The sequence below is a fragment of the Epinephelus lanceolatus genome, chromosome 20 (genome assembly GCF_041903045.1).
Source record: "Epinephelus lanceolatus isolate andai-2023 chromosome 20, ASM4190304v1, whole genome shotgun sequence".
Lineage (NCBI taxonomy): Eukaryota > Metazoa > Chordata > Actinopteri > Perciformes > Serranidae > Epinephelus > Epinephelus lanceolatus.
The window spans coordinates 30,578,744-30,590,091 of record NC_135753.1 but is presented as its reverse complement, the minus strand read 5'-3'; the positions used below and the strand labels follow the sequence as shown (position 1 = coordinate 30,590,091).

At 41.9% G+C, this 11,348-nt stretch overlaps 1 protein-coding gene across 2 annotated transcripts; it reads left to right on the top strand.

Annotated features, from left to right (window-relative positions):
* LOC144458965 (leukocyte elastase inhibitor-like) lies at positions 1 to 9,350 on the top strand. 2 transcript variants are annotated; one of them, XM_078162981.1, is made up of 10 exons: positions 1 to 116; positions 657 to 844; positions 3,481 to 3,618; positions 4,458 to 4,598; positions 6,015 to 6,132; positions 6,621 to 6,763; positions 7,880 to 7,957; positions 8,212 to 8,301; positions 8,383 to 8,563; positions 8,792 to 9,350. In XM_078162981.1, exons 2-10 carry the CDS (start codon positions 662 to 664, stop codon positions 9,010 to 9,012), a joined length of 1,293 nt encoding a protein of 430 aa, XP_078019107.1. In that variant the 5' UTR covers positions 1 to 116; positions 657 to 661; the 3' UTR covers positions 9,013 to 9,350. The 2 variants fall into 2 exon arrangements, with proteins under 2 accessions (XP_078019107.1, XP_078019106.1); XM_078162980.1 differs by lacking the exon at positions 1 to 116 and adding an exon at positions 283 to 301.
* Positions 9,351 to 11,348: the final 1,998 nt, after the last annotated feature.

Here is an 11,348-nt window from a genome sequence, read left to right as displayed (position 1 = left end):
CTGACTTGCACTTGGGTGTGTCAGTGTAAAATAACAGAGATGTCTCAAACAGAACATATCCTCCTGTAACTGAATCATTCCAGATCACCTGTTCCCTCGAAGAAGAGTCACTGTCAGTAAGTACAGAATGTGCCTTCTTGTCATTTGATTTTAATGATAGGAGTGATGGCAAAATAAAACAGGGGTGAACCAGGCTTTATGCAGCCAGTGTCCTTCTGATTAATGTCTTTTTCATGTGGTTTCCAAAGACAACAGTGGTGGAGTACTGATGAGCAACATCTGTGTGATTTTACTGAGTTTGGTGAGATTTCACATTTGTTTAACAATCTAAATCGATTCAGATTTATCAGTGAGTAAAAAGTTAAGGGAAAAGAAGGTAAGGGGATTTGTCTTGACATGTCTGGGAGGTGATAGCATTGTTGGAAGGGACACTCCCAAGTTGTATAAAACATAAGTACGAAACAGTTAAAGGTTTGCAAAAGCTGCTTAAATTCATATTATATGTTATTAAGAGATTGATGCCTACCTATTTAAACTTTTTAAAAGCTAATTGTGTTTCACTCAGTCAGAGAAACATATCTTGTCTTATTTAACTTTTCAGGTAAAATATATGCAACAGTTTATAGTGTGATGAATAATGCTTTGCTCTGTTTCAGACAAAATGGAGACAAGAGCCCCATCCAAGATAACCAAGGCCAACACCACCTTCCTTCTGGCTTTATTCAAAAAGCTGAGCAATGAAGACAAGACCGGGAATATCTTCTTCTCCCCGTTCAGCATCTCTTCAGCCCTGGCTATGGTGATGATGGGGGCCAGGGGCAACACGGCCACACAGATGTCCAAGGTACAGTACACACACACACACACACACACACACACACACACACACACACACACACTGTGGAAGTGAACAGAGTTACAGTTCTCATGGTATCAGACCCATTTGGGTGTGTTTATACAAGCATGACATCAAATGTCTTTGAAAGATGGTTGATCTGGTTCATCAAGGTGTTGGAGGCGTGTCAGCCAAAACAGCCTCACAATGTCCAGAGGCTTTAGTGTCTCAGGGAGAAGCTCACCCACATCTGGCGCCCTGCCAGGGATATTCCCCTGAGTCTTCAGACTCTGCCCCCTCCACAGAAGATGTGGTGGTCTGGTTCAGGTTCCTCTACATGCTCTTTCTACCATTTGATAATAACCCCAGTCCGTGTCAGCAGTTGTCCTCCCCTGCTGAACACAGCCTGAGAGCAGCCCTGCTTTCCCTCCTGAGGTGTCTAATGGTTTCCCAGAACTTTCATGAGGCCAAGCAAAAGTCCTTCTCTATAGCCTCCCCAAAATACAGAAAATGCCTCTAGAGGAAGGAGTTGAAGACCTCACAGCCAGGGTCCTCAGCCAGACATTCCTAATTCACCCTCATTTCATGTTTGGGCTTACCAGGTCTGTCAGCCTCCCCCACTATCTGATCCAACTCACCACCAGGTGATGATCAGTTGACTGAAAAGGCATCTTCCAAGTAATTTTAAAAGCACTGACACACACTGGTGTTGGGCGGCTAGCACTGTCGCCTCACAGCAAGAGGGTTGCCGGTTCAATCCCGGGTGTGGGAGCCCTTCTGTACGGAGTTTGCATGTTCTCCCCATGTCAGCGTGGGTTCTCTCCGGGCACTCCAGCTTCCTCCCACAGTCCAAAGACATGCAGATTGGGGACTAGGTTAATTGATAACTCTAAATTGTCCGTAGGTGTGAATGTGAGTGTGAATGGTTGACCTGTCCAGGGTGTACCCTGCCTCTTGCCCGATGTCAGCTGGGATAGGCTCCAGCCCCCCCGCGACCCTCAAGAGGATGAAGCGGTTAGAAGATGAATGAACATACACACTGGTGTTAGAGATGACAGGAGGGCTCTGATCCAAATTTCCACTGGGAAAGCTCTTACCTACATGTAACTATCTGGCAGCGTTGGTTGGGTGTGGCAGGTGAAAGTGCCTGCACATGCTTTGATTACTCATTCTATCTTCCTGCGTCAGCAGAAATGACAGGGATCTATTCCATTCTGCTTCGGAAAATCGGAGGAGGAATGGTTCAATTCCTGATTTGTAGATCACAAAAATGATCAGCAAAGAAAGCATGAAAGCCAAAATGTGAGCGATATGATCCTTTCTTGAGTGAATTTTGTTGGTGGAATGTAACTTAGCACATTTACTGTACTGAAGTAAAATTTTAAGGTGCTTGTACTTTACATGAGTACTTCCATTTTCTCCGACTTCAAACCTTTATTCCACTTCATCTACTCCATTTGAGAGGCCAATATCATACTTGTCACTGCATTTTGTTGTAGCTTTAAGGAGAAGAAGAAGATGAAGATATACTTAATTAATTCCAGCGGGGATATTACATTTCTTTTCACTCTGTTGTCTTATTCACACAGACCCAAAATACACACACATGCACAAACAGAACCTGTACATGCATTAGATAGAAAGATTTTGGAGCGAGGGGGCTGCCTTGGAGTGATACCCGAGCAGCTGGGGGTTCATTGCCTTGCTCAGTGGCGTGCCAGCGGTGCCCTGGAGGTGAACTGGCACCTCTCCAGCTACCAATCCCACTGCGATATTTGGTTCATACAGGGACTTGAACTGACGACCCTCCAGTTCCCAAGCCACCCCCAAAGTTACCCTCTAGTTGCCAGTTAATTTTTCTTACTATCATTTTGTTTTTAATACTTCCGTTCATTTACCTTTTACAGAATTGTATTGCACTTGTGAAAGGATGTGAAAACTTCTTCCAGCACTCAAAAAGTTTGACCACTTGCAGCCACTGTCCAGATTTGAGTGACCCCAGAACAAAACTGTGCTGTTAAAGCAGCGTACTTTGCAAATTACAAAAGAAATTTGAGATTAAGCAAACAAGCCATGATCATTCTGTATTACACACCCTTGCACCTGGGAGATAATAAAGGGAAATAGGAATGGGAGTTGCAGAGATGGTTGCTTCATCATTTGATTTATTTCATAATTATTTGATTTTATCGGATAAACTTTAAACCAGATAGCCTGGTTTGAATGAATTGTGCCTTCTTTGGCTTTGTACCCAATGGTTGCACACATTGGATGTCGATGGAGCAATTATTCAGTCAGATGTGAAGCTGATGAATGAGGCCATGAATACAAACAGAGCCAAAGCAAGGGACAGCCTCACAGTTTATTGTTAATAGTGGTAATACATTGTGGTAAATGTTAACGGTTGACCATTTACAGTTAACAAGAGGGCATTAGCCCTGGGAGTGAGTGAGTTAGGCGTTAGTTGTGGTGAAGACAACGTGTCTGCACATGTATGCCTTGGTGTGTGTGTCTGCGATTCAACAAGAGGGCGTGGAGAGGTTTATTACACAAGTTAGTCACCAGAGAGTGCAGTTGCACACACACACACGCGCACACACACACAAAGTTATCTTAATAAGAGAAACTATCATTTACATCCCCAGGTCCTCTGCTTCACTGAGGAACAGCAACCGGCATCGGAGGAGGCACAGCCAACAGATGGGCGGTCTGCGATGCAGTCGCAGATGCAGATGCGGATGCAGTTAAAGCAGTGCAGCAAACTGCCAGACTATCTGCTCAAGGTGATAGGAAACCCAAAATAAAGGGAATGATTAATGATTAAACTTGGTGATGTCACCTGGTGAGGAAGTCTGAGATTTTGGTTCCAGAGTATTTTATACTTCATTTCCCACTGCTCCACTGCCCACTGCTTGCTAATTCTGATACCTTGCTGCAGCTTTGATTTAGGAATATTAAATGTAATGTGAAGCTTAAAACAACAAAACAATCAGATTTATGCAGCAGATGGGAAATTCAGTGTTTTGGCACCGTAACAAAAGCACTCCACCCTAACTTTTCTTTGGTCCATGATAAAGTAAAACAACAAAATGGTGGGTAAATGAGTGAATTCTAAAAAAAAACTCCCCACAGGTTATTTTATATGAATGTTATAGCTGTTAAAGCTTGTTAAAGTTTGGTCTGGATTTGCCTTCTTCCACTTTCTTTTCAAAAGGTGCCGAAAGTCTCATAAAGAAAAATTAAAAGTCATGGGAGGTTTTGCAGAAAGTCATTCTATCTACAGTAAATGATGAGAACAATGTCTCCAAAATCATCCATTTTATGTCACTATCACTGGGCAGCATTTAGCACATACACAATGGCCACTATGGTAGCATTATTCAAAAAGAAAAGACTGACCATGTAATAAAAGTGCAAAAAGTTTAATTTTCTCTCTCCATAATGGTTGCCTCTGAGCGCAGTGTATGCAACGCTGTAGCACGGAGCACCAGCATTACCAATGATTATGGTGTCTATTCTCATCATTTAACAGTCACACAATCCCAATGACCCATATTAATGTTGTCTTTTCTCTGGCTCAGTGTGTCTCTGTAACACTCAGTTCTTCTCTGGCTGTTTGCAGCACCTGAAACCCCAGGATGATGAAGAAAATGTCCACAGCAGGTTTGCCAAGCTGCTGGCTGCCATCAACAAGCCAGATGACGCCTATGCTCTCAGCACTGCTAACAGGCTGTATGGGGAGAAGACCTATGAGTTTAAAGAGGTATGTGTATGTGAGCCTGTTGTGCTCAGACACCGATGAAGCAAAGCTGTTTTAGTTTTAAGGCCCAGACAAGAGTTTCTAGTATCTTAGTACTGTAGTAACACTTCTTACACACATATATATATATATATGTATATATATATATATATATATATATACATTTGAATATTTTGCCAGATATTTAATACTCTATTGTTTTTAAAACTGGGTCCAGTAAGTGACCCTGTCCCTAGGAACCCACTGGCTATTCTGGTTGGTACAGGTTGTGAATGTTAAATTGTTGTTATTGTACTTAGTGTTCCTATAATTTGAAGCATTTTCCGGCACAAGAATTTCCTTTGGGATAAATAAAGTTCCATTGAATTGAATTGACGTACAAAACCAACATCAAAGATCTTGTGGCAATAAGGCTGACTGTTGCGTCGCATCATGTTGCCTGTGCCTCGGCCAGAGTTTCACTGAATACACTGCAAAGACTATAGTCAGCGGCCAACTAGCACGAACGTTGTGAGCCTGCGTGAGAGGAAATAACTCTCCATAGCAGCAGGCAGTGATAGTCTGTTCGTCATAACAAAAAGGGTGACTGGAAAGCTGATAGGACGGATTCGAGAGGCTAGTTAGCCTGTTGGCTCATTAACACAAACAATTATAAACCATTTCTGCCAAAGAGTTCAATAGCGCAAAAAAATAATTGTACTTCATAGAGCATGTTGGTTGACTTTAGCTTTTTACTTTTCTCACTTCATTTCTTTTCCTGCACACTGAGCTGAAGTCAGAGTGACTTCATTCAGCGACAGGCTCTGCCCAAATCTACCACTGCCCGGGTAACAGACGCTTACCAACAGCTCGGCAGCTGACCATCAAAGTAGGCTATAAGAAGAGAGATACTTACTTGTATACAATATAAAGCGTATAGATTTGATAAATGCTAGGTAAACCATCTGTATCTACATAACATATTACTTGACTGAGTTTTTTTTAAACTGTTCATATGATTTCATTTCTGGTTATGGTGGTGAAACTGTTGGATTTTTCAGACTTTAGAGTTTCAATTCAGCCTTAAAGTTTGCACAGTATACCTTTTACTTGTGTAAACTCCTGCCATACAGTTGCAGTAAAAAAGTGGCACCTGTGTTGCTCAACCAGCTAACTCTATGATTATGTGATCATTCAACAACCAGAAACCATTAAACCGTAAAATTAAAATGCAAAAGTTGAAGGAACTGAATGCGACTAATGATTGATTGACCAGCCCTGTTCTCTGGGATTAACATATCCATCCTGTGTTCAAAGAACTAAAAACTGTCAACATTCAACTGAAATTCATGCCAATAAAATAGTCGTCTATTTCTTGACATCTCTCGTGTTTGTTAATGGATTAATGTGAGTATTTCACTGTGCTTTTTATGATTCCAGGAGTTCTTAGCAGAAACCCAAAAACACTACCAAGCCGAGCTGGAGCCTGTGGACTTTATAAAAGAGTATGAAGCAGCCAGGGTCCACATCAATGAGTGGGTTGAGGAGCAGACAAAAGGTAGATCTCATATTGACACACTTATCACATAGACTGAAATTGTTGGCCCCCACCCAAGCCTTTTACACCTCAAATTTGACCGAACTTTGGATGAAAACATAACTAGAGCTGCCTGTGTCTCCTTCTTAAAGATGTACTTTGCAAGATTTTCCATAAAAATCAATTTATAGACTCACAATGAAATAATCCCTCTCTGCCCTCTGCCTGTATTTCCTTTTTATTTTCTGTGTTCAGGATGTTTTTGGGTGTGTAGCTGCACAGCGTTTGGGTGAGGTCATGGCTTTATAAAAAGGTAGCCACCAGGTGACACTATAAGCAGCAGGCATCCAAGAGACACAGTGCCAAAAAAACACAAATATAGCGAGGCGAAAGGCCAAACAGAAGTGAATCTGTGGTTGGTGGTAGGGTTGGCTGCCTAGCATGTTTATAAAAAATTACTGACAATCCTGCATAGTACCTTCAGTGATTTGCTCATTACTCTTCACAAGGTAAAATCAAGGACTTGCTGGTAGAGGGCGTGTTGGACGACAGGACCAAGCTGGTACTGGTCAATGCCATCTACTTCAAAGGCTTCTGGAACCAAAAGTTCGACAAGGATGAGACTGTTGATGCTCAGTTTAGAATTAACAAGGTAACCCTGCACAAAAACAGCTCAAGGTGGAGAAACACCTGAGGAACAAAAGCAGCACTCTGCGCACAGTTAACCTGAGCTCTGTAATGCTGTAGCTGGCATGTGCAGGGCACTCTAATCATAGACCATTACAAAGCTGTGTTTATTTTTCTGGACGGGATTTTTAAGCTTGAAAGTGATCTGTCTTTAAGTTTTAAAAAGTTTGTGGTTTGATCTGCCGTAGCTCAGTGAAACCACTGGTGTGCAAACTGCAGCAGACTAGAAAAGATTTTATCCAAGTTCTTCCCCAAATAAGAAATAGTTTGGGAACAATGCCAGCATTCTTGTTGGTCATAGAATTTCAGGGATATCCTTGAATTACATCCTGGAGCTGTGTTGATATGACACCCCATCCCCGCTGCAATTACCCTTTCCAAAACCCACTAACACCCACTAACATCTGGCTTTTGTATTTAATGGGAAAGATTACAATCGGCTTTCTCTCCCACGACAAATGACTCCGCAGAAGTGATGGGTATTTATCAGCTCAGGCTGTTCTCAAGCACCATGCATACATTTTCCTATGAAAAGGAATGCACTGAATATCGCACATATCCCTCATAATCATGATCCAGTAATCTGTGTATAACCCACGTGCTGGGGAAGGCTGCAATCATGTGACCAATCCGCTGTAGGAAGCAAAGAATAAAGAGGGAGGCAGTTTGGGGAGGTGGATGTGTCAGATAAAACAACTTTGCCCGGAAGACTGGGGTTTGTAACTATATGAAGTTTGAATCATCTTAACGCACATCCTCACCGTGTTTCTTTCCTAAACATAACATAGTCTATTGCCTATTTTTAGCTGGTTTTCTTTGATTTAAAAACAACAACACTGATTTTGATGGAAAACATGGTATTAGCATGTCTTGTGAAAAGTTTTACCAGACTGAAAAATGCAAAGACATCAGGCATTCACTATAGAAATGAAATGTTTTGAGTCTGTCTAGTGATAGAAAACCAGAGATATGCTCATAAACTCAGGTCAGAACTATGATATACAGATCATTATTTTGATGCATGATGTGATGATAACTCACTTTAAAAAAGAATGCTTGTTCTGTTTGCCTCTGTCTTTAGAGTGACACTAAGCCGGTGAAGATGATGAGCCAGAGAAGTGAATTCCTTTTCACCATGGTTCCTGATCCCAGTTTCAAGGTAAAGTCCATGTTTTACATCAGTATGGTTTTGCCCATTCTATTAAATACAGTGGACAGATTGACCATGATACAAAGAACAGTTGGTTTCATTTTGATAATGACTGAAACCATCAGACTTATGGTTTTTACCATAATTTCCATACGTAACTAATAGAGACGGGGGCTTTTTTTCTCCAAATACCAACGTGTTTCTCAGGATGAATAAATCAGATTATTTTAAAATGAAATGAAAACCTCAATGTGTTTGGACAGATCCTAGAGATGCACTATAAAGGAGAAGAGCTCAGCATGCTCATCTTCCTGCCCAATGACATAGAGGACGACACAACAGGCTTGGAGAAGGTAGGACACATATGCACATACAGTGAACAAATGCACCATTATAAACAGACAGACTAATAATCTATACTGTATTCACACTAGCTGGAGGCGCAGCTGACCTATGAGAAATTTGTGGAGTGGACTCGTTCAGACCTGATGCGTAAAACTGATGTTAAAGTGGGTCTACCTCGATTCAAGCTGGAGGAGACCTACGACATGAAAAATATCCTGGTCAACATGGGCATGGTGGACGCATTTGATGTCAGAAAGAGTGACTTTTCGGGTGAGACACAAACTGCATTCCTATTTTAGGAGCACAACATACGTGACCAAAAAAAGAAATCCAAACATCATAGAAAACCCACACCCAAACAAAAATGTTGTTAAATGCACTTGAAAATTAAACAAGCACAACGAAAAACAAGAGCCAGTAATGCAAAACACAAGGTAGCCTGCATCTCTCATTTAGTGTGCATGATAAAGCAATGGACTCTCTCTGCTCTGCTAACAGGCCTTTCCACAGCCAACAACCTGGTACTGTCAAAAGTCGTTCACAAGAGTTTCGTGGATGTCAATGAGGAGGGAACTGAGGCTGCTGCTGCCACTGCTGCCTCTTTATCAGTTCGCTCTCTTCCATCCATGTTCGTCGCAGACCACCCCTTCCTCTTCTTCATCCGACATAACCCGACCAACAGCATTCTCTTTGCTGGCCGATACTGCTCTCCGGAGTAAGCACTGCTGTGTGTGCTGCAGACGTGGATGTCAAACCAAACCATCCCTCCTTCATAAAATCAAGAGACACATTTAAAGAGACATTTTTTTGGTCACTCTGTCTCTTTTTGGTTGTTTTGTGTCTCTTTTTGGTCATTTTGCATTTGTTTGTGTCTCTTTGCAGATGTTTTACATCTCTTTTTGGTTATTTTCTCTCCCTTTATGGTCACTCTGTGCATCTTTAGTCATTTTTATCTCTTTGTGGTTGTTTTGTGCCTCTTTGTACTCAATATGCATCTGTAAGGGGGGTGAAGGGATCAGTGTATTTTGAATAAAAAGGATTCTTTGGATCAAGTGGAGAGCAAACTGGATAACCAATGTGTACAAAAATGTACTGATAAATTACAATAAAACCCAGGCTAAAAACAATTGAAACTTACAAGAAATTAAAATGTCCTAAAAAGAGCAAGTTTAAAACAGTCCTTTAAAATGGCCTAAAATGATATGTAATTTCAAATGTCTTAATTTGGGGGAGCAGATTCATCGGTGCTGGGGAACACTGTCCTTGTGGCAGGACCGCACCAACTTGTCTCTCTGCCACCATACCCTGAGGCCCTCATAAAAAAAAAAAAAAACAGGAGAGAGAGAGAGAGATGAGCTGTAATAACAAATCCAACAAGCCTGGGCCGACTTTGTTTCTTTTCCACAGAACTTTCAATAATGGGCAGTTATGGTACTCACGCTCACGTCATTTTACGATGCTGGAGCACCGCTCTGTCCTGCCCCAGGTTGGCGGCTCCTCCTTGCCCCCTTGTTAGCCTCGCTGCTTTACACAGTTCTTTTGCTTCTCCCAACATGGCTTCCCTGGCACCTCTGTATAGCAGCTGTTTTGTCTTCTCCTCCCTAGCGCACCATTTGCTGCTCCTCCTGCATCCTTGCGCCTCACTGATTAAAACAAAGGGTTTATACAAAAAGGTAAAAGCTCACAGATGCAGGTATTTACACTAATCAGGTCACTTCTGCTGGCCTGGAGTAAAAACACATTAAAAAGTAGCAGATGCAATTTCACAATAAAAGCATGCAAATAAAACTGAACACTGGAGTAAAATAATTTAAAACAATATGTAAAACAACTAAATAGAAGATAACCACTGCAAAAAAATATGAAAAGCACAACATGCATGAAATCTAAATATAATAATAATAATAAATTTTATTTGTAACGCACTTTATATTTAACGAAAAATCTCAAAGTGCTACAACAGCGAGAAAAGAAAAAATAAGTTAAAACAAGAGTTAAAAGCAGTTATCAAAGTAACACGAGCAAAAATTACAGATTAAAAGATTTTTTAAAAAGGTACGTTTTAAGGCCCTTTTTAAAACAATCAATTGACTGTGGAACCCTCAGGTGTTCTGGGAGGGTGTTCCACAGTCGAGGAGCAGAGGAGCAGAAGGCTCGATCTCCCAGTGTGCGGCTCTTAGTCCTTAAACCATGGGGTTTATTTGAGCACTCCAGAAACTCCGGTAACACTCCAGGGGGTAAAAGACTCCGTCCCAAACTCTGACTCTTCTAGCGCAACACACACACTTCATAACTTTACACACATACTCGTTTACCATTCCGAGTGGGGACCCCCCTCCCCTCTCTGCTCCACCAATCTCCAGCCCGCACACTGACTGACAGCGTAGCCGGTAAACAGAGCTCAGCTGTTTATTTAGCCTAGCAATATCTCTGGACTATAGTAGCTGCAATGGACGACTTTGAACGTGATTTTGAAGAGTTTCTTGTAGCGGTCACAGACCCAGAGCCATACCTGTTTGAGCCAGAGCATACAGATGAGGAACTCCATGTGTTTGATGCTGAGCGGGCGAGAAGAGAGGCTGAATGCACAGAATGGGATTCGGTGCTACTGCTGTCATCGTTGGGGAGATATATCACTTGGGGGGAGAAGTCTGTGGCTGTTGGTGGAGCGGAGTGAGCGTGCTGAGGTCTGGGGGGTGAGGAGTTCTTTGAGGTACTGGGGGGCATTGCCATGGATGCACTGGAATGTGAGGAGGGAGACTTTGTAGTCGATCCGAGCGGAGATGGGTAGCCAGTGTAGTGAGTGAAGAATGGGTGTGATGTGCTCATATTTACGTACTCTCAGCAGGATTCTAGCGGCGCTGTTTTGAATGTGTTGTAATTTCTGTATGCTCTTGCTGGGAATCCCGCTGAGAAGTGCGTTACAGTAGTCGAGTCTGGAGGAAATATAATGATAATATATTAAAGTATAATATAATAAACAATAGAAACATCACTTCTGGCATGTTACAATGCCAAGTAAGGTCCTATAGTTGTAGCCTTAGTTGCCAGTTAC

Coding starts and splice junctions, on each gene's coding strand:
- LOC144458965 (XM_078162981.1), top strand. CDS start 662: ATGGAGACAAGAGCCCCATCCAAGATAACCAAGGCCAACACCACCTTC. Junction 6,133..6,620: donor GGTTGAGGAGCAGACAAAAG/GTAGATCTCATA, acceptor ACTCTTCACAAG/GTAAAATCAAGGACTTGCTG. Junction 8,564..8,791: donor CAGAAAGAGTGACTTTTCGG/GTGAGACACAAA, acceptor CTCTGCTAACAG/GCCTTTCCACAGCCAACAAC.